The sequence below is a fragment of the Pogoniulus pusillus genome, chromosome 11 (genome assembly GCF_015220805.1).
Source record: "Pogoniulus pusillus isolate bPogPus1 chromosome 11, bPogPus1.pri, whole genome shotgun sequence".
Lineage (NCBI taxonomy): Eukaryota > Metazoa > Chordata > Aves > Piciformes > Lybiidae > Pogoniulus > Pogoniulus pusillus.
This window is the reverse complement of record NC_087274.1, coordinates 19475681-19499866: the sequence shown is the minus strand read 5'-3', so window position 1 is coordinate 19499866 and position 24186 is coordinate 19475681. Positions and strand designations below refer to the sequence as shown.

The window sequence follows — 24186 nt, the reverse complement described above, 5'->3', positions numbered from 1 at the left end:
GTCCTGCAGGTGTTAAGAAAAGACTGGATGAGGCACTTAGTGCCATGGTCTAGTTGACTGGATAGGGCTGGGTGATAGGTTGGACTGGATGATCTTGGAGGTCTCTTCCAACCTGGTTGATTCTATGATTCTAAACCAGTTGACAAAAATAGAAGTTTTATGATAATTTATTCTGAGACATTTTATAAACTACAGAGTATTATTATCACTAAAAAAAAAAATGACAAGACAGGAGTGTAAACCAGCTGGCACTTCAAAGGTCTGATCAAAAATGGATCAATGTGTTTTCTGATATTGAAAGAAGGCTCTTCTGAACTCTGTTCACAGAGGAGATCATAATCTGTTGATTCTGAGCAAAGAAAGAAGATAGACCAAAGACAGTAGAAAGTAGACAAGAAGACTAATAAAAGGTTCAGTTCTGTCTTTTGTTTCATACAAATCAAATGGAGGAATTTTTAACAACTTTCAATCCACAGCTCCCCACTGAAAATGAAAAGACAAGGGGCAAAATAATCATATGATCTTTACCTTCATCCAAAATCCTTCATTCCTGAAAATGTTGACTTATTTCCTAATCCATTACACATAACCCTAATTTTAATAACACAAAAGCCACAGGAATCCTTTCAATTCACAAGGGAAGAATTTCAAGCTCCAGCAAAGGTTTCTTTCTGAAACAGAATAGTTTTGGCCTATCAAAGCACTTCAGACCCTAAATAAATAGCAGAGGCAGATGAACTGATGCTTTTAGAAATGTATGCTGTGTGGGTGGACCCACTGGACCCACTAGATAATGATGGTTTAATAAGTAACTCCCATTAAACCCTGTCACTGCCAACTTCCTTACATCTGTGGCAAAAATACTGGGAGCAAAGCCGGGCTTTGTTTTACAACAGAAATGTAAAGGTAACTTGTTAGCTGACTATTTCCAAGAGGTATAAACACATTTCTGAAATACAAATGAAAGTAGGGTTTTATCCCTTGCACCATACACAGAACAATAACAGCAGCTCTTGCAACTTAATAGTTAATCATATTTCATTATATGCTTGAATATGGGGGGAAATAACAAACAAAACCAGAGCAGACAATGTGAGCTACACTACAGGAACAGTATTTCCAATGAAGATTTGCTATCCTAACATTTTTGAAACCACCATTTACATTTCCTATGCGCACAAGAAATCTGGATGCCTGTTGTACTGTACACATGCTCCACTGCTTTCTGTAGGACATACTCACTTATTTCTCCTAAGCCATTTGCTTTCTGTGATTTATTAGCTCATTTATTGGATTCTGTCAACTTCTAGATAAAGAACTGATGGTTTGTCATTCCCAGTAGGCATAATGTCCTCTGTCTAATGTTGAAGGGTTTGCTTCAGTGCATAAACTCAAAGATGCCTATGCCAGGATCCAGGATAGAGTTTATTTATTGTTTTTATATACATTTACATCCAGCGATAAAAGCACAATGGCATTAACAAGGACAGCACTCCGTCCTATCTCCTTGATACTTCTGCAAGCATCCCTATGACTACTGTAGCCTTAGAGAACACAGAACTTCTATTTAAAACTAGGATAGACAAACATGAAAGAAAATAAAATACATCATTCTAAGGACAAAAAAAAAAAAGGAAAGAAAATTCTCCTTTTCCACTGCAACTTTAAAAACTTGTGAGAAGTGCATATCACAACCACTCAGAAGAATGTTGCAGTTTCTGATCTGAAAACCAGCAGGTTTTGCCCTATCCTTTACTTCACAAGCCCTCCCATAGGGCATTAAGCTGTATTTTCTGGACTGGGGACTGAATATAGTGTCTTGTTATACCAACCAAATTGTTTTGTTGAGAGCTTTATTTCAATGTGTGCTAGCCACACCAGGCTCAGGATCTGTGTGAAATTAATTCCAAAGTAAGGCTTCCATCATGGAAGAAATCCCAACACCTTAAGCCATCTTTCTGTGTAATCCAGAAATAGCTGCAAATAGTAGAGCAATGAGTCTCTAGGTCTATGCTATGAAATAATGCTTAGCAAGCTAGGTATGTCACACAAAAGCTTAGAGACTTTGGGAGGCTTTGTCTAACCTGTAAGAACTACAACCCATTTGTAACAAACAGAGCACTTAAGTATCAAAGAGTACAGAATCTGAATGTAATTGGCTAAGGTATTCAGCAAAGTGCCTACTGGCAACCTGTGTCAGTGGCAGATGGGTTCATTTCAGGCACCATGGAAAAGTCTACTTAGGAATGTCTTCCCAGCATCATCACTGATGCTGTACCATCATAGAACTCCAGTTTACAGGATACACTATTAATAGTTCTTCTGTCTTGTGCAATGTACACAAAATAGTGCAGAGAGAAAGGAAAGTTCTGAATGGGGTACAAATAAAATTCTTTAATCACCACACTGCTTTATAGGATATCTTTTGTAAGAAAAGAAACCAAGTGCAGTAAAATCCACGCTATTCAGTGAGGCCCCGCTACTACAGTCAAGAAATATCCATCCACACTGTGGATCTTCAAAGAAAATGATTAGAATTATTTCCTAATCACTTGTTATGAAGGCCATTAATTATCAATATTACTATCATACTTTTGGCCATATCAACACCAATGCCAAAGTCCCCAAGAATAAAACCCTTCTGAGGGATTCAGCTGTTTCCACAAATTTAACTATTAATCCCTTTAAAAAATGTCAGGTAGGCAATTTAAATCACAGAACAAGGAAGGAACCTTGAAAAATCATCCAGACCAACCTCTCTGCCAGAACAGCATCACCTAGAGCAGATCACACAGGAACGCATCCAGGCAGGTGTCGAATATCTCCAGAGAAAGAGACTTCACAACCTTCCTGGGCAGCCTGTTCTGGTCTTCTGCCACACTCACAGGGATAAAAATTCCTCCTCCTGTTTAAATGAAACTTCTTAATGCTTCAGATTCCAGCCATTGCCCCTTGTCCTGTCAATAGGCATCACTGAGAAGAGCTTTATTCCATCCTCCTGGCACTCACTAAATGATAACAGACTTGCAATTCTTCCTTGTTAACCTCTAGTGTTTAAAATGAGCCCCTGCCTACTATGGCATATGAGATTCTCCAGAACAAAGCAAGGTTATACTAATGTCATTGACTGCCAAATATTGACCTTAGTATTTACTCAAATCTGTGGAATACAAATGTATCAATTGTGTATCAATTAAAATTACACCGATTCGATAGTTTACAATGGGAAAGAAAAATCACATGTTCATATACTCAACTCTCTTTGTGCCAACACATTATCTTTATCCCATTAAAGTGCCTTATGCCATCTGTACCATCTGTGATACCAGCTGGTACACTGGTCCAAAAATATCTCTTCAATTATAGTATACTGATTAGTTTTTAGTATAGAATCAATTGTAGTTTAACCGAAATATAAAAATAAATTGGTTTGGGGGTTTGTTATGATTTTTTTTCCTCATTTTAGTAATTTGACTTGGTAATGAAAATTAAAAACCTTCCTGTTCTTCTCCTAAGATTTGGTGATTTCTTCATTTGCCTCACAAAGCATGAGGTAAATAGAGTTAAAGTGGGAATATCCATGAAATACATTGGGTATTGGGACCACTTTCAATCTCAGACACTAACCATTTCAAGCAGAAAATCAAAGCAGTATCACTTTTTCCCACAGATTCTTCTAAACAAATAGGGTATAAACTGTAACTTTACACAGCTAACAGACAGGTGATATTTTGTTTTCCAATATAAAGATTTGTCAGTATAGAGCTATTCTTATAAAGAAAACTGAATTAAATTCCTGCTATGATGAAACTTGCAGCAAGATTCTCACCCATTTTGGCATGCTAAGATTTAACATTACTCAACTAAATGAAGGTTTGCAACCTTCTGTACTCCCCACACCTTTCATGCTGTCTTAGGGACTGGTCCTTTGATCAACCACACTACCCCCACTTTTAAGCAGGGCTGCAAGCTCAGATCTTGAATTTGTGTTATAAATACCTGACACTCAGAAATTTTGCTGTATTAATTACATAGGAAGCATACATCAAAAGGACTGCACTGTGACCATAAACACTAATCTCATTAGTTCAGCCCCTTTCTACATATGCATTATGGGTGCAACCTTTTAATGACATGATTGTGTGTTGTAGTTTGAACAGAAATTTATTTTGATAATTAAATTCATTAATAGAAACTATTAACCAAATTCAAAACCTGACTCTCTACACATTCTGTGTCCCCATAATTTACTTATCAAACATCATTGAAAATGTGAGTTTCCTATTGTGCTCATCACTAGAGTGTCTGAATGCTTCACAAACGTTGCTGCACAACATCCCTGTGAGATGAGAGATATTATTGTACCTACTTTATGCAGAACAGTGGGATTAAGATCAAAGGTACTGACTAATTTGGGCACTTAGTAGGAAACTTGTGGAAGCTCATTTTCACAACGCCTAATACAGTCTTTCATATTTGTTTAAAGCCTAATTATTAATGCTGCAAGTATTCCACATTCTCCAAATCAACCCCCCAAAGACTCACTAGGGAAACAAGAAACACACTGTGTCAATCAAGGCCTTAAGTTTGTCACAACTGCCTCCTCTAAGATCAAATAGGAACTCTGTCAGAAGAAACTCAGTTCTCCAGCAGAAGTAATTATATAGACCTCTTTTCCCTCTTTGTTCACTGCTTTCTAAACCATTCATTCAGCAACTAAGGAACTTCACCACTATCTTCTTAACAAGCATTTCTATCATTTTTTTCAGCACCTGAGTCTCCACTGTTAAGTAAAATATAGAGGGGTTTGGTTTTAGACAAAATCAACAGCTAGGAAACAACTGCAGCAGGTACTTGAAAACTAGAGGGAGATGGAATATTTTCTGTGTTTACAAATATTTTCTCACAAAACAGAGAACAGTGAGATTCAGAAACACAAAGATCAATGTTAAGTTAATGCAGGGACATACTGTGATGTTTCCTCTCCTCCATCTAAATCTGATTTTTCTCACTGGTCATTTTTCATCTCAGTTGCATCAGAAATGGTATGAGCTAAGGGACTTAGTTAAATCAGTCAAACTATCAGGGCTTGAGAAAGTAGCTTTTGTCAGCTAAAAAAGTGGCCTCTTAATATGAAGTATAACAATGAAGTCAGATGAAGTGATGCTAGTTGCATGCAGAACAACTTGGCCAAGTGAATCAAGAGAAGTTTATATTAGATATTCTGGCTGTTAGGCACTCTTGCTGTTACATTCAAGACCTTAATCTATGCATTTGCTGAGGCCAGAAGTAGGAAATCAAACCAGCCCTAGACCTCAAGTTATCAGAAATAGTGATTTTTTTCTGCTCCTTGGAACAATGACCCAAATTTGCTCAAGTATCTTGCTTTCATGCTCACAGGGTCAAAAATACTACAAGTTAAGTGATGCGCTACAAAAGGAATTTTGGCATTATAGGTACTTTTTTTTTTCCTTTTTCAGTTTGTGCACTTACTATAATTTTCTAGGCATGTGTAGCAAAGAAATCACATTGGCTCAAAGGTGGAGGGTTATGGAGAACTGCACCAGAAAGTACTGAAATAGTTCAATGTTTGCAGCACCATTTTCTTGTGACATGTGAAATCAAGCTCGCCTTCCACTTTGCCACACAGTATAGGTTTGCCTGCATTTGGTTGAAGTGGTCTGCAAATTCAGCTGCAGTGTTGCCATATCTGACTAATACAGTCGTTGTACTCAGTAAATATTTAGATGGCTCAGTGAAGAACTCCAGCTCATTATGGATTTTTTCTTACTATCTGGCACAGAGAAAGGATGAGTAAGAAAATTAAAGAACAACTGAGAACACATGTCCTTGCCAAGAAGATAATGCTCCTTGAAGGGACAGCAGGGAGGTCCCAGCAGGATGGCATTATTGTAGCAATGAGCAGCACCAAGTCCTCCCAGTTACCCCTTTTGGGCTGAAAGGAGGGCATCTCTATCCTGCCCGAACTGTCTTCACCATGCATACATTAAAGAAGCTGCTTCTGACAGCTTATTTGATCTGCAGTAGAAGTGCTTCTTGTAGACAGGAGTTTTTCCAGGGACAGATGACTGCAAACACAGTTGTGTTATACAGCACTAATATTCAGTACACTTCTGTAAACAAAACGCAGATACTGTTAACCACCACAACAAATTCAGTTCTTTATGGACCATACCATTTATACAATGACAGTCAGAGCTTCCATTTAATCTAGAATACTCTCAATATATTTGGTCATTTAAATTGCTGGAATAATGCCCAGATCTAAAGTGGCAAGATATTTAAAGATTGATTCCTTTTTCTAAGTATGCCATGAATATAAAAGTCCTTTCACTTAATCTAATATACTTCTTCGCCCTATTAGTTTTTGATTGATAGAGTACTTTGAAATAAAAAGTTGGCAGATACAGAAGAACACAAAGATACGTGAGTACAGAGACTATATAGAAGTATATATTGATTCCATAAAGGATATATTTGAGTTTTCCAAAAGCGATGATTCTCTACACTTACTATATTCCATATCTTTAATTGTTAAAACTTGGGTTTTAAGTAACAGATTTCCAATAAATTATCAACCTGAAGGAAAATCTGGAGAAAGAAAATTAGACATCCATTTTGCAAACAGAGAAGTAAAAAAATTATACTCTGCTGTCATGTTTAGGGTGTACAGTTTCTATATTGCATTGTAATGGATGCTTTTAAAATGTCTTCCTGATATTCAAGCAGTAACTCATTCAACCAGAGAAAGGAGGAAAATCAGAGATTTCTATTTCTGATGTAACTAGATGATTAAAGAGCAGGAATTGGCAATTGTTCAGATTTCCAGAAGCTAGGATCTTTTTTTCTAACAGTTCAAACTGACTGAGGCACAAAATTTCATCATGCAGAATCCAGAATGACATCGCTGGAAATGTTCCTGTTAGTGAAATGCTTCGTCATGCTTTTGATACGAATACACACATTCTATATGCTGATAAAAAGGGTCTGTTGAAAACTCTTAATTAGAGAGAGTTTGAAAGTGTGCACTGGCTCTTAAGGAAGCTCATGCAAACTGTTCAATAGGAAAAGAAAGAGCAGCAAAGAGCAAAAAAAGCTTGGGAGTTTACATACTCTTCTGAAAGTGTAAAGCTTTTAGACAGTGATCTGCTATGAGATAATGCTTCAGCTTCCAATATCATGTCCTTTCTATTAACTATGACAAGAGGATTACAAAGGTGGCAATTGAAGGAGACTACAAAAATCCATTCTGACATCAAGTAAACCTCCAAGAGAAAAGGAGAAACACTCCTTGTTGTGTAATACTTATATAACCATGGAAGCATAAAAGATCACTCCATGAAGTTGATACACTCACATTTTTCTGACACATTTCTTAGTGGTCAACCATCGACCACATTTAATCCTTAGAATGCCCAACCTCATAGAATTCTAATTCCTATGACACATCTTTCCCATTACAAGCACATTCACTCTAAGGAGAACTGACTTCATAATCTGCACTTTTCAACTGATTGCCTTTTAAGCCCATGTAAAACTCAGTTATGGGTAATACGTATAATTATAGGCACTAACAACTGCTTCAAGGGCTCTGAAGATACATGTATGAATTCTCCCCAAATTATAGACTAGTGGATACTTCAAGATGTGTATTTTACTTTTACATTTGGAAATGTTTAAAAACCTCACATGTACAGGGTAAAGCAGCAAGGTCTTTTGGCTAAGTATTATTTTTACCATTTTTTGAATTATTAAAAGCTTCAGATATATGTTCATGGCTTTTTTCCTAAGAGAAATATAAGGCAGTGTTTTTTACACATTCTCAAGTCAAAAATGATGCTACATAATTTTATACATGCTGTAAAAAGTGTGTGTCAGAGCCTCACCATTTCATCATCTCTATGAATTGCTCAGTTTAGCAAGTCTGTACACAAACACACAGTAAAAGCCATTTTCAAAACATTAATCACTCTGGAATGATCCTGAGTTGTGAGAATCAATGTTTTTCCAATTCCTCTTTTAATGACCTGAAAGATAACAAACATGCCTGAATAATGCACTTTCCTGTTAATTTGTGCCATTAACTACTACTGCCACCCTGAAGAGAGTATTAAAGGCCTTATTGAGATTAGATCACTCTGTGCTACCAGTTTAGAAGAAAATTACATTCACCGAGGAGAGCCTCTAATTTTATTGCCGTGATTATGTCTTTCAGAGGTGCAATTTGACAAGAAGGGAACAAACTGCAAGGTTTCTTTTTTTGGTAAGTCTCTTAATACAAACTCCTTTGTCTGAGATTATCATGGGAGAATAGCCCTTGGTGGAAAGCAAAACAAAATATATAGGTTAATTTCCCTTTCTTTTTTCCCCTTCTCTTTCCACCATATCTACTAAATATCACACACACAATGATGCACAGAAATATGCAGGTTGGAAAAGACTCTCAGAATCACTGAGTCCAACCTATAACCCTACTCTACAAGATTCACCTCAATCCATATCCCTAAGCATCACATCCAAACGACTGTGAAATACATGCAGGGTTGGTGACTCCATGACCTCTCTGGGCAGCTCATTTCAGTGTCTGACCACTCTCTCCATGAAAAGCTTTTTCCTAATATCCAATCTAAACCTACCCAGTCTCAGCTTGAGGCCATTCCCAAATATGTACAGCTGCATCTTTATTTTAACATTCTACTTATTTATGAGTAGACTCCTATGTTGGTTTCAGGGAAAATATCTGGATGTTTTTAAAAAGGTCATTACTTGCAACATTTTTCAATTAAACAGAAAATACCAACATTATTTTCCATCCTGGGACACGGAGTTCAAGAATGAGTCCAGGAGTATATGCTAAACCTGATAATGGATATCAGTCACTTATTGCTATTTTCTGACATTCTTATCTATGCCATTTATTTCATAGATTCAAAGAATGGTTTAGGTTGGAAGGGACCTTAAAGATCACCTACTTTCAAGCCCTCTGCCATAGGCAGGGACGCCTCCCACTAGAATAGGTCGCTCACAGCTTCATCCAACCTGGCCTGGAACACCTCCAGAGAGGGAGCAGCCAAAACCTCCCTGGGCAACCTGTTCCAGTGTCTCACCACCCTCACCATAAAGAATTGCTTCCTAATATCTAGTCCATCTCTACCTTCTTCAAGCTTAAAGCTGTTCCTTCTCATCTGAGAGTACACAAAATAGTTCAGGGGGAGCAGAATGTTTAGCTAGTTCTCTAATTATTTGGGTTATTTTTTCCTTAAATATTTGACAAGGGAAAATACGCACACTGATTGACAGCTTGGATTTATTCCTAAATTATTCCTATGATGACTCATAAACACGTGTTTTGAGGAAATGCAAATATAAAAAACAATGTTTATAAATAACAGTTGATAATTTAGAGTATTTTTAGCAGTTTGTAATGTAGAGTCAGCAGTACAACTCGTTTTATCTGTGACAGGCAACTTCTCATCTTGGTGTCTCTCATTTGCGTTTCAGGAAACACAGAATATATATTCATGGCATGGAATGCTCAGCTAAAGACTGAGTTGGTTATATTTCAGGGCTGCTCATTTTGGAAAGCAAAACCCTCCAGTGTTCCAGCACATGCTTCCAAACTTGAGCCCAGAACTTATTGTAGCATCAAGCCCTTGCTGACGCATGCTTTGCCATAGACAGAGTCTGTTCTTTTAGCCTTAGAGACAAGATACCTGTTCTCTGAAACTATGGAATTAGACAAATTACTAAGCCTTGAGCACTGACTAAATAGCATCTTCAGTATGGAATTGTTTTCCATCAACAACTGCATTATTCTGTTTACTTGTCCTTGAAATACAATAAGGCTTTTTTTAAACTCTCTTGTTCTTCCTTTGGAGCAATCACTACTGCATTAAATACATGCCCTTTAAATACTGCATAGAAAAGGGTTGTGTGTAATTATCTTTCCAGTGTTTACATTACAATATTTTTCTTATTCCATTGAGAGATGTTCAAGTGAGAGCAGGAAGACATCCCCAGTGGCAGGACATTCTAACATTTTATCACAAGAGTGAAGATTATTCATTCTGAACATAGAGTTAAGCCATCTGAACATTGCAGTAAATCAAATATTTACTTGTCTGCTCCAAATTCATGCATGGAAATTGTTTCTGACAGTATAATTAATTCTATAAAGTTAAAACAACATGTTGACAAATTTAGTTTCAAGATCATACATAATAAACTAAATATGGAAAACAATTTGTAGAGGATAAATAATTTTTTTAAAAGAAAGATCAAATATGCATTACTGTACAGTACTTCCAGCTACAGACTATGAAAACGGCAGTAAACTACCAAATAATTCTGTAATTACAAGTTTTCAAGATTTTCTTGAGATATGAACCAAAAGTTTCCCATTTATAAATCACTATTGAAATTACTACTTTTATACTACTTTACTCATGTAAGGTAGCTTAAGACAACAAATGAAGAATCTGATTTGTGTAAATGAATACCTAAGTGTGAATGAGCCACCACAACATCCTTTGCAAGCCCACCTTGACTGACCAGGCATCCTAGGAGCCAGGTACTCTGTAGCTTGATCATGGGTACCAGGAGTAAAGCTAAATTACAGCAGATTTATTGCTGACTGAACATACTGCAGAGAATGGATGAGCATCTCCATGGCAAGCCTAAGAGGTTTCAGAAATGCCCCACCTTTTTATGTGTATGAAATCGTATCTAGCTGTATCTCAAGAATGAAATGGGATATGCCACGTACAACTTGCTTAACTGCTGTTAGTTAATTCTAATACTGAAGTCCAAGAAAAAACTGCTGGGACAATGAAGTCACATTAGAAAACCAAACAGTGACGGAGTCCCTCAGGACATCAGTGTGGTGGAGGGGCAGCCCCCAAAACTGAGGCTTCATCATGCCTCTACATGCCCAGACATGTTTTTCTGCCAGGACCCATGAGGCAGCAAACAAATTGTGTAACACACATACGCCCAGCCCATGTACCCCTGAGGTCCGGGCAGGTAGTCCCCATTGGGAGGGTCCAGGCATGTCTCTATTGCCTATTGGGGCAAGGTTTGGCTTACAGCCAACCTGATTGGTCATTTTAGATGTCCAACGAGCCACGAATCTTGGCCCCAGAGCCTATAAAGGGGGTGCATAGCAGCACCACATGTTCAGACGGTCCAGACTGTTTACCAGTTCAGAAGCTTAGAGCATTTAGACTCAGCTCTGATCCACAGCAGCACCTTGCTGCACTGACCTGCTTGCATTGGTCTAGACAAAGGATCAGGCCTCACTCACTTGCAAGCATTACAGAGGCCCAGACCTCATGCATTGATCTCAAGGCGCAGTCACGCTACCTGTGAGCCCCCTGAGAAGCAGAGCACATTCATGCCTGCACCATACTTATATGGGGAGCCGAGACCCCCTGACTAAAGCCTAGAGCTATCTTGATTCATCTACAGAGTTAAATCTCCATGTAGCACGGCACAGACCCTGCTAGCCCGGCATAAATACTACTTGCCAGCTATCCTGTAGGTCTGGAAAGACTCAGGCCCATCAGACCCTCAGACTGTCTGCAAACCTACGAACGCAGCCTGGTAGCTGTGTGACCGAGTCAGAAGCTACACGGACCAATCCTTCTGCTGCATCGGGAAATTCCTGCCAGCTGATCATCCCTGGACACGCACAGCATCCAGAAGCTGCAGCTCCAAAGCAGAGATCACCCCAGGAGAGAAGGTTAGAGAAATACTGTTACCCCAGAGACCGGGAGAACCCTTATCAATTCCCCTTGCAAGCCGGGACAGACTCCAGCTATACCAAGACCCCAAGTACTGGGCACACACTGAGACAGATTCCCGGGAGGGTGATTAACGATTAATACTCAAGAGCAGCACACTTAAGTAAACCTCTGTAATATAAGTTATCTCTACCTAAAGAGCACACACAGTTACAGCCCTTGCTGGGCAGACACTAGAGTGGTTAAGAGGCATTAAGCCTAAGAAATATTTCTCTCTGTCAATAATTGTTAGTAATTTGATATTTCCACTTAATAATCAATCCCTGTAAATATATATATCCCAAGCTATTTTCATAAACTTGCAACAAAAAGGATTTCATAGTGGTTGGGGGTGGTGTAAATATTAATTTCAATAAATAATTTTATAAAAAATGAAAACCACCTCAAATTAATTTCTCATCTCCCCCTAACAGGGGAGGAATAGAGCAATCCCCTCCATGACAATCAATCTTCTTGATCCTGATAAATATTCAAAGGTATTTTAATGGTACCCCTATAGGAATATGCTTTCTATCATTTGGTATTAGATAAAGCAAAATGAATAGCTTCACTTTGAGTTAGCTATGTGCCAGATTCTGTTGAAGTAACCCAGAGTAACTTAACTGAGTCTGCTTCTATGGTGATTCATGTATCTGCTAATTGGCTTTACCAAGACAAAAGAAATCATTCTATCATTACTTATCAAGTGTTGTAAAACTGTTTCTAGAGTGCAAATTATTGGTTGGTTTAAAGGTACTAAAGAATCAGACCTATTAATTTCAGTGCAAGTTGCTTTAGATTCACACACCACTTAGAGACGATTCCTCAAGGCCTGTTGAGGTTGCTGATAGATAAGTCAGTGGAAAAAGCTCTAAAACTCCCATGAACAAAGGAATGTTTTGAAAGGGTTACAGCAAATTAATTTCTGCTTCACCAGCATTCAATACAAAAGAAGAGACTTACAAACTGATACAGTAACCAGAAATCAAACACGTATTCAGCAAATCACACCCTACTTGAGGATTAAAGTAGCCATTTATTGGAAATATTACCCTAAAGCTATAAAAATGAGGGGCCAAGAATAGCTAAGTGATTATGCTTAGATTAAAAGGCATATCAAACACTTGTTTACTGGGATAACACAGAGATGAGAGCAGTTTAAAACCAGAGATTGGTATTATTTTACCAGCTCATAGTTTCTAAACGCCAAAAACAAAGCTACGAGAGCATATCCTTTACAGTAAATGCATAAATAAAATATCACTCAGGATGTGGTCATTTGGCTCTTCATGACAAAACAACGGCATGCATTTTTTCTTCATTCTGTTTAACACAAGTTCACTATCCTGAGGATTTGCTTTTTTTTCATTATCATAAACTGTATGAAAAGGGATGAAAAATGTTGCCAAAACATCAAAGGGTTGATTGGGGCAGAGGTATTTTTGTTTCTATGTCATGTTGCAAAGTACAAGTATGAAGGAGAATCAGTGCATAAAATAAAATCTTTATGTATGTTCCTGAGGAAAATAGTGTGAAACAGATTAACCATCACCTCGTGTTGGTTGGTGTTTAATTTCCACTCAGGAAAGAGATTTTCTTTGGGTCTGATACTTCACAGCCAACTTCTAATTTAAAAAGAAGCACTTCTTTCAGCATTTATTAATAAAAACAGTACATGGCATCATTATGTATGAAAGTGACAGGATGTTGCCTTCCTCCAAAGACAAAGGAATTGATCATGTAATTTCCATATGCAAATACTATAACAGTGATCAAAGGAAGTTTTACTAATCAAAACTGGGGCCCTGATAAACTGATACATTTAATTGCTGGGATTTTACATTTAATCCTTTATCGAAGGTTTGGTTTTTATTTTCCTGCAGACCGACCTTTTCTGCAGACAATCTATTTTGATGTGCTGCAAAATGAATGCTCATGCAGTACAATTATTTATATCACATTATGATAAAGCACCTTCAATCAAAGCTGTACCATTTTTAATCTCTTTGCACAATAGAGCCAAGACAGCAGAGACTTTTTGTACCTGTAACTTGACTGCTGCTAAATTCAGTAATACCACTCTATGGAAAATTCAGAATTCTTGGAAAGACAATTTCTCCTACACTAAAAAAAAAAAAAAAAAATCACATCACAATAGGAAAGGTACCTTTAGAGCTCAAACTTTTCCAGGCAAAAATTCGCTTTATCAAGCAGCAATTCCTAAGCAGTTTCTTGCAGTTTGCAGGCTTCTGCTGATACTGTTGCAGCTCTTTATTCTCTTCATGTGTTTTCTTCTGAGGGGCTAACACTTCCATCCTAAACAAAAACTTAACCTTTACTTTTCCTGAATAATATAAACACAATTTAAACCCATAGACTAGGGGCAAGGGGAGGTAGGGGGAAGAGAGAGGAGATGGACTGAGGATAAAGGGAAAAGCTTTAGAACCTCTTTACCCATTATTCTCAGCTCACATATTCTTAGTATTAATTAATGGAATTACTGTGTTAATCTTCTTCTGTTTTGAATTACTTATGTGGAACATTAATGTATCTGCAGAAAATACAGTCAGGGGAAAACAATCAGATTTTATCTACTATTAAAAAAACCCAAAACTTAGCATTTACTTAAATGACATGCATTATGTAACATCTTTAGATGGTGAATAAATATTTACCTCTTACCTTACTCAGTTGTTTAAATAATTGAAATAATGCAGTCCTCTATGTATGAACCTCTTATCCCTCCTTTCTTTGCCTGTCTCACATCAGTGTCATAGAGGAGAGCTGCATTCCTCTAGCCGTTACTGAAAGACAGCTGCTCTACCCAGAAAAGATGAATAGTTTGGTTTTTGCGCTGCCTTAATGCCAGTGTCACTCAAATGCAGAAAAGCAGCTGAGCCACTTAAAGCCAGTTGTACACTTGGGGACCATTTCTCTGCACCACCTTCTGATCACACAGGCAGACCGATAAATTTTTGTATGACTTTATTTCTCTGGATAGGCTGCTGGGGGCCATTAGCAACAACCAACGCCGACTAAGACCTATTCAAAGCCCTACTCAGGGGTCACTAACCCAAAAAAAGGCACCTACCCAGTGCTCCAGGACTTTTATGCTACTCCAAGGTCACGCAAGAGTCCTTAACAGCATTCCTGTTTGCTCTTCAGCCAGCTCCAGCCTGAGATGATGAGGAGATGCCTTCTGCTGAAGACAGAACCAAACTGCAAGCTGCGGCAGCCCTTTGACAACCAGCCATAGACTGCACCAGGGGAGCTACTCTAATTACAAGCAATAACTGCACCCAGCCAGGAGCACGACATCAACGTGGCCCCTATTGCACTCCTTTCCTTTCCCCTCACGCTGTGCTCTCACCCACAATCCAATTCTAACAACATTAAACACAGCTTAAGTTCTAAAGCCAAAAAATAGAGAAAAGTCAAAGAAAAAGAAAATTGGCATTGGTCACTGCACACACCAGAGTTTGAGAAACAAAACTGACTTTCTGATTGTGAACTTACTGCTTCCTTAGAGCAATCATGCATCATGTCACACAGGACTTCACTGCATACATTGGTGCCAGGAGTGTCTTCCAATCACACAAAACAACCAAGAAGAAGTTTCCACTTCCTGAAATTTATTTTTTAAAATAGATGAGAGCTCCAAGACTTTTTTAATCAGACAGTTTGCCTTCTAACCAAATTAATCTTAATGTTGATTGCATACATTTGCAAGTTGCACATACATAGAACTCCCTGCCTTAACTATTTTGCTTTGTGCAAAACACACAAACACCTCTTCTTCACCTGTAACCACTGGAGATGTCAGATCTATTAGCGCAGGCTAGGATGGAGTTTTTTAAGCATATTAATTCTACCTCTGCAAACAGCTTATTAATCAGCAGTGAATTCTGTTCTTAACAGCAGAAAGGCATGGGCCTGAGCAAACGATATTTAGGCAGCCAAAGTAAAGGGGAGCACTTCCATTCAGATTCATACTTATCCCAGGCCTACTGTTATTCAGAACTGGATGAGGCTTGAATTCGCACTGCTGGAACAGTACTTGCTTGTATCAGGTCCTTTGAGTCCCACATCATGACACAGCATTCCAGACATGGCTGTATTCCCATCACAAGCCACAACCAAGTAAGCTGAATTTCAATCTGATAGTAGAGTTTCTGAAGCTTCAGCGAAGAAACTTCTTCCAGTTTAAGTATGTTTCAGAGCTCTTTTATATCTTTCACAGTTGGAAAAGACCTCTAGGATCATCAAGTCCAACCTATCACCTAACCCTTCTAATTAACAAAACCATGGCACTAAGTGCCTCATCCAGCCTCCTCTTAAACACCTCACCACCTCCCGGGGCTGCCCATTCCAACTGGCAATCACTCTTTGTGACAATAATTTTACACTGGCTTTTACTGGATTTAATGCATTTTTACCACAAAAGTTTCAGTCAGGATTTCCAGATGAATCCTGGAACAGAAATTTAAGTTGCAAGCACAACTGGAATGCCTCTGGTCAGAGCCCTTACGCATTACTGCAGAAGTAGCAAGCGACAAATAATATTGCTTGGTCAGATTTGAACTTTGGGAACTCCACATGGACTTACAGAAAAACAGACTATTTTTCACTTGATGATGAAACATTAGTTGGAAAGACAAGAGGCATCATTATAGAGTGAAAAATGGCTCAGGAATATTCCAGATGAAACAGTCAAAAGATGACATCTATCAGGAGCTTTTTTTGGGGAACATTTACAGAACTGATTATTTGCATTAGTTGATTACTCTAGCACAGCTATTTCAAGACTCTTCAGTGATGTCTCCGTGGTCTTGTAAGAGTCTTGAAGAAAGAAATTGTTTAATGTCACAAATGAGGCTAGCTAAAACCAGTCATGTCTACTGAAAACTTTAGCCCACTGGAGATTGCAGCTGTAAGTTGAGAAATGAATACTGAAAAATAGGGCAAGCTTGCAGAATCCACCCCTGGGTGAATGTGTGGGTGACTGCTGACATACTAAGGAATATTACAATGAGATGCTTCAGCGAAAAAGCAGAGCTTTGTTTTGTTTTGCCTTTCTCAGTAGAAACAATTTTTAATAGTATTGTATCATAGCAAATTTTGTCAGATGAAGGAAGGGATTTTGTGAGTGGAAAGGAAAAATTCATTTCTTCTGTAAAATGAAAAATGGAACAGAAAGAGATTGGAAGCAAAAAGTATATCAGCTATTTATTTACCCCCAGTGTATAGTGCTCTCTAAGGTTTTCTACTGCATTAACTAGAGCTCAGTGTGGGGGTTTTGTCTATTTATAGGCCCAAAAAATGGCATATGGACAAATACCAGGATTCAAAAGTTTCCCATACACTTCAGTATCAATTAAAATGTGTTCTGCTTTTGACAAGAGAAAACAAGCAGGCAAATCTTAATTTAAACTTGAACATAGTGAAGAGTTGAGCAGTGCCTGCATCTCTGGAAAGTCAGTGGGAAATATCCCACATGTATAGGGAGAACTGCCTGGATTAGGAGAGCATCTATGTTCACACGAGTTACCTAAAAGGGCTTGTGGGCAGTGCAGGTGACAGGAGCATATTTTGACACCTTCAACAATTATTTGACAGCAGCAAGAACAATGAGCAACATATGTGAGAGCAAGTATTTGTGGGTGGGAATTTCAGAGAGCTCCTTTGCTGTGCCAGAGGAATTTCACATAATAATAAGCCCTCCTGAGATTGTAGATATATTGGGATGAGCTCTCTCCCTGGATGATTCAGAAGCTGAACTGTACTGAGAGAAGGGTTTGCTCCTGTCAGCAAACAGTGATAAGAGAGGTGGCAGTGACGCTGATATGGGCAGAAAGGATTTCAATGTTAATCCATTGTTAATGGTAATTAAAATATTCCTTCTTGCTCTTAGCACTTGTCAGTGGTGCATGATCTATTCTGCCCAACCTGTTCAAGTAACAGGAGTTTTTAACTGCTCAGTGATAATAAATATTTCTCAGTAACTAGCACCAGTAAATGTGTCACACAGATCTCTGATGAAGTATCACCTGAACTTTTAAACACTCCTTCAAATTTTGGAGAAAAAAAAAATGAAATACAGTCCTGAATTTCCAGGCTGCCATGTAATGTTGCACGAAATAAAACCATCCTCAAAATTGTTGCCTCGTTAAATTTCATAGCTGTTGCCTTTCGTTCAGCAAAATAATGACAAACATCTCAAAGACAAGGGAATAGGAGATTAAAAAAATAGAGACTTTTTTCCAACAGCTTTAAAGCTGTGTGCTTACTTAGATACACATGCAAAGTGAATAAAGTTGTGAAATAGATGAAGTACAAGAAGTAGATATTTCCAATTTTTAATACAGACTTTTCATATTTGGTCATAAAACTTTACTCTTATGAAACTGTTCTCAAATAATTTATGTTTTCCTAAACAGCCTCAAAGATTGAACAGAGGCTGAGAGAATATAAATTCAGGATATAATAAACTCTACTATATTACAGTCACACAAGCATCAAGGCTTGATTCTGTGATATGCTGAGCAATTCCAGCTCTTACTGTGCATAGCAGGAAGATGTAGTGTTCAGTATCTTGCAAGATCAGGTTCAGGTGATTATCATCTGACTCTATTTTAGCTTTTTTGCATGTATGATTTCTTCCTTAATGGTCCTGAAGTGAGACTGAAAACCATAGCAAGTGGAAATTCGCATGACGGTAAGCTGGGAGGCACTTAGGAGGTAGAAACAACACTGACAAGCAAAAAAAAAAAAGAGTTATTTATTATTTTGAAAGTTAATAGGGGGAAGCTTTTGTGCAGCGTTGGAGTGATTGCATTTTTACACATGGTATTTAATCGCATTACTATTTAGTTCAATTAATAAGTGATGTGAGTTTTCTGCTTCATGCAAATAAATCTGCATGAATGAATTTGGATCTGTTAACAGACAGCATGTTAAAATTGTCTCTTCAGAAATACGTAGCTTTCTATATCTCCAGGGCTGTCCAGCAGTGTTTAATCTTTATTAAATAACACGCATGGCATTCACAAATAGTCACACGTGCCATGGATACTAAGACAAGTGTTCAAGCTGTTTGCAAACACCCAGAGGCCAAGATGGTCAATACTTGGAATTCAGGTTCAAGCTGAATCAGCATCTAGTAGGTTAATACCCTCACCACTGATCACCTGGACCAACCGTACAATTTCAAACACCCACTTCACAAAGCTTTAGTGTTCGTCTGAGTGAGCCTGACAGCAGCGAGGACAGAAATCTATATTGTCACAGGACAGGGAAAGCACAGGCAGTTTACCGAGCAATGCCTTTAATATTCCACTGCCACAGCTACTTCTAATGGGGTTTTGTCTTCCAAAATCTTGGCTGTCATAGGTTGAGTTGAACCTGCTAAAGGTAGTCGTACTGCCATCAAACAGGCTTCAAAAACTACTGTCTGGAGCAAAGTATCATGGGGCTTGAAGTTCAGATTGCACCATGAGAGGCTTCCTGTTCTGGTTGCTGCTTCGAGTTTCCAGTTTTTGGGATGCTGGACTTTTCTGCTAGGTGGGCTGTGGGTCAGGGACGGGGGTAGATTGTTGCCTTCTGCTGCTGCTTCTGCATTTTGCTGTGCTTTTATTGCAAATAGGCTAACATCATTGTGCATTAGATCATTTCAAATAAAACTCTAGATCTCAACCCCGAGGTTTGGGGAGTTTTGTGTTTCTGTCCCTCCTGTCTGGGAGGGGAGAGAGGGGGAGCTTGTGACAGCAGGCTGTGCTATGCAAGACACTGGAGAGACTCACAGGGCAGTTAGCAAACCTGAGAATTGTGGGGTCTTCCCTGGATGCAGTTTCTCAAAGAAAACAAATAGAAAATATAAAAAATGGGTTTTCAAGCTACAGTTCTGCCATTAGAAGGCACAGCTTTTCTCTGCAATTAGCACAAAGAGCATCAGAAATTAAAGAAAAACTCTTAACAGCCATATTGTAGCTATTGATTTTCTATAATATACTAATGATCATTCTGCAGTACTGGAACTGTGGGTAAGTTAGGAGCTTCTTATCTCAGATTCAAACACACATAATAATTATTTTGCAAGTGAAATACGAAAATGCTGTCTTATACACTTATGTAAGTCTACTCCAACACACTTATATAAGTGCTCTTATGTACTTGCATAAGACTGTATTTTCATACTTCTGTCCACCTAAAATTCCCTCTAGAAATGGTATAACCCAAGCATACAGCACGGACTTTCTTACATCTGCCAATACTTCCCATAATTCCATAATTGGCACACCTGGGAACCTTCCTCAAAATATCAAACCAGAACTTTCTGTAATGACAAGAGTTTATCAGCATGGACCTTAATCTAGCAATATATTTACAGGAGATCATGTCAGGAAAAAGCTGATTATAGTATTACTTGTGGGGAAAACGCAGCTTTTTTAAGTGGTTTACCAGGCCAGCACTATTTACAAATCAAAGTCTGTGGATATTCAAGGCGTGGGTTTATATCTGATTATGTGCTGTTGGCATATGTTAAATACCTGTTCAGGTAGAGCAGAGATAAGGTATTTACAGTGTCACTGTGAAATCCTCAAAAGGAGCAGGGATACAGGGCACTCGCAACATACAGACAGAGATTCCATCAACAGCACACCTTTGCCAACCGGGATGAACGTTTCTGTGGTAGGAGAAGTCCAGCCTAGAACTCTACTCTACAAGAGTCACCTTAAACCATATCCCTAAGCACCATAACCAAATGACCCTTAAACGCATCCAAGGTTGGGGACTCCCCCACCTCCCTAGGCAGCTCGTTCCAGTCCCTGACCACTCTCTCCAGGAAAAGCTTTTTCCTGATGTCCAATGTAAATCTCTCCAGTCTCAGCTTGAGGTCATTCCCCCTTGTTCTGTCTCCAATTACCTGTGAGAAGAGACCAGAAGCAGCCTCTCCACAATGTCCCTTCGGGTAGCTGTAGACAGCAAGGAGGTCTACCCTCAGCCTCCTCTTTTTCACACTAACCATCCCCAGCTCACTCAGTCACTCCTCATCAGATTTCTTCTCCAGGCCCTTCCCCAGCTTCATTGCCCTCCTCTGGACCCGCTTCAGCACCTCCACATCTCTCTTGTATTGCAGTGCCCAAAACTGAACACAATACTCAAGGTGTGGCCTCACCAAAACTGAGTCCAAGGGGACAATCACTTCCCTACTCCTGCTGGCCACAGCACTTTTAATCCCAGCCAGGATGCCATTAACCTTCTTGGCTGCCTGGGCACACTGCTGGCTGATATTCAACTTACTGTCTATTACAACACCCAGATCCCTTTTTGCCAGACAGTGCTCTAGCCTCACCACATCACAGTGACAGAAGACACTGAAAACTTCTACTGCCCCACGCCTATCTTTAAGAACACTGAATTTGTGACACCCTAGTAAACTAGTAAGCTCCAAGAAATCACCACCTTATGCTGCTGCTGCTCACAGGAATGGTGCAGGAAAGAAACAGAAAAGCTATAACTTGGCAGTCTCAGACTTCTGCAATCCAGCAGATTTCACATTTTGAGTATGAATTTGAGAGACAAACAAAAGTGTCATTATCCATATTTATTAAATGAGAGAAAACTCAGTTATTTCTCATTGCTAATGAACAGGAATAATACTTCCTTGTTTTTCTCTTTAAGCACATATATACATGATGAATAATTTTATTTCAAAAAGTGAGACTGGCATTAGACCGTGCTAATAAAGATGGAAAATGAGGTAAAAGTTTGTGTATTTTTATAGTGTTTATGGCAGCAGCATAGCTGTAGACTGTTCCTCCTTGGTGAATTATAATAAACCTTACATGCAGTAACTGCTTTTGGCAGCTGAACAGAAACAATTAGTTTGTTATGAACTCAAGAAGTCTGAGGAAAAAAAAACAGCAAATTATAACTGCTACCTGTCTCAGACTTTGGTATTTTTATGTTTCTCCTTTACTGAATGACAAAAAAGGACTGACATAGTACTATACCTCTCTGCTCTGTTGTCATTAGAGTGATCACCTACATCAGCTGTCATGTCTGCCTTTAGCAATGTCTCTGTTCATTAAATTCTGCTTCGTAGTTAAGATTCTATTAAACATGAATGGTGGGAGTCAGTCACTAACAAGAATACATCTGTGAATGGAGAAGGGATTCACTCTTGGTCCAACTGGTCAATGAGTTTATCAACAATTTAAAGAACATTATTATTCTTTATATGGACAAATGCAAAGACTGATAGAATAAGCAATCAGGAGGAACATTTTACTGTTAGGGTGTAAAGTCAGTATGCTTGTTTTCAGTTCAGTGGAATACAAAACAATTATTAAAGGAACAAAGACTTTTTGTTCAAACATACCCCTAAGATTAAAACAGAAGAGCATTCTGCTTTAGAGTCCACACATCCAAAGAGATGAGAAAATAAAGGAGTAATTTCAAAGGACGACTACAAAGCAGAAGAAATTTAGGGATTGCTACATCTCCCTGTGAAGATACTCAGAAATGGAAGAGATCTGATTATGGAAATGTTTGAGACTGATAGACATAGATCAAGTATGATGCAAAAGTCGAAAACTGAGGCTAGATGGATCTGGCAAGGAAAATGAAATTTTAGAGTAGTTAAAATTAGTGATGATCACTTCATTGGTTTGGTTTGTTAAAAGCAACAATCAACTTGAAATGTAAATAATAATCCAATCTCTGTGGGGAAAAAAAGACCTCTGCCTGAAGAGGGTCACCTTAGAGGATTACTGTGATCATCTCTGGTTTACAAAAATGCTATTTTTTTTACAGGTGGAAGAGAAGAGCACTACATTATTCTCCCCTCATTTCACAGGTTGTTTGCACTGTTATTAAAAGATGGAAATAACTGTAAAAACACAGAACACAGTTCTGAAGCAATTCTGATGTATTTTCAGGGAAATTCCCAATGTTCTAACAATGCTTCTAGCACCACCTAAATTCTAGCAAATGAATTCAAGAGTAATCAATTTTTCAAGATTAAATTCATTTGTCTGCATTTGCCAATGTTGTCCTTCAGCAATATCAAAGCTTTATATGAATCTGCATTTAATCAGATTATCACCAGTGAGCACTATGCTAAATGCCCAAGTGATTAAAACACCTGCATAATAGAAGGGATTCTTCATGGAATAATTGCAATAATGTTCTTTAGTATATCCCCTATTTTCGTAGCTTTAGGCAATATCAAGTAGTTCAAATTAATAAACCATCTCATAGATCAGATGGCTTTCCAGTGCCTACAGTTCAGTACTTGAAGCTATTGGTTAGGCAGGCAGTCATAAACACTGCAAATAATAATGAGATTTTTGACCTTCCAGCATCATGCAAATTAATGTGTACCTGACATAGGCAGACTTGGCTGCGAATCTTAAGAGCTTTCAGCTTTGTCATTGTCCTCATCTTGTAATCGGATGTGTTAACTGTAATGGAGACTAAAATGGAAGATAAAACTAAGGAAGACAGGAATAAAATTAATATTCCTTTTTATTTCTAGTAAAAATACACATATTTCTAGCATTGGAGTAGTTTCTCAGTTAAATATTTCATATCAAACTATTTTTTATACACCATCCTGGCTAGTAATGTATTTTGATCTATTTAATAAAGTATATTCTCCAGTACCCAGCATTTCAGATTGTAAAAGTCAGGTTCAAATAATGATAAATAGGCATCCATAGCACTGATTTGACTTGTTTTCTCATTATTTGTTTCTGATATGCTTTCTTACTTTTTCTTTCTAACTTCTAATAAATTTTCATTTGTTTAGGGCACTTCCTAGTTCTAAGCAACTGGAGTCCACCAGCTGAAGAACTGTGATTCTCACACTTTGTGTCACAAACTGTGTAACCGTCAGGCAAAACAATTCTATTGTGTCTTTTGCAATAATAACTGAGCATATTTTTACTGCTGGGTTCAGAGATCAACACAGATGAGAAAAGAGACTCGATTGAGTGACTAACTCAGAAGTACTGACACACTGAAGAGACTTCAACAAGCAAATAAAATAGTAATTATGTGCCCTGGAAATAATGAAAAAAAACAACCCCAAACTTTCAGGGTGCTATGCAGGTAATATAAGGTATGACCTACAGCGCACTCGGTGTATATGCCCATGACAGTTACTAACAGCAGGACAATGCCACACACTGCTATCAACAGACTGTGTTAATACTGCTACATACTGCAGTACAATGAAGTGATAATATCAACATTTGTGCACATTAAACAATAACTCAAAAAACCATTTTCGTAGACTTAAAGAATTGCAGTTGGAAGCTTCTTTAACAAAAGACAGAGACTGAAACAAGGACAGGAGGAAGGAGAATGAAAAGGGAGGAGA

The 24186-nt window shown here is 38.3% G+C and overlaps 1 protein-coding gene across 7 annotated transcripts in view; it reads right to left on the bottom strand.

Annotated features, from left to right (window-relative positions):
* The window catches only part of KCNIP4 (potassium voltage-gated channel interacting protein 4), a 332118-nt gene that overhangs the window by 281974 nt on the left and 25958 nt on the right, over nt 1-24186 (bottom strand). The window contains exons 1-2 of one of the 7 annotated variants that reach the window (XM_064151344.1): nt 14893-15006; nt 13969-14117 (exon numbers count right to left, since the gene is read on the bottom strand). The exons of 3 other annotated variants lie outside the window; for them this stretch is intronic. In XM_064151344.1, coding sequence (XP_064007414.1) covers nt 13969-14116 — 148 coding nt within the window. In that variant the 5' untranslated portion in view covers nt 14117; nt 14893-15006. Of the gene's footprint in view, nt 1-13968; nt 14118-14483; nt 14613-14892; nt 15007-24186 lie in introns of those variants that run through there. 3 more of the 7 variants (XM_064151343.1, XM_064151352.1, XM_064151351.1) reach the window with 3 other exon arrangements.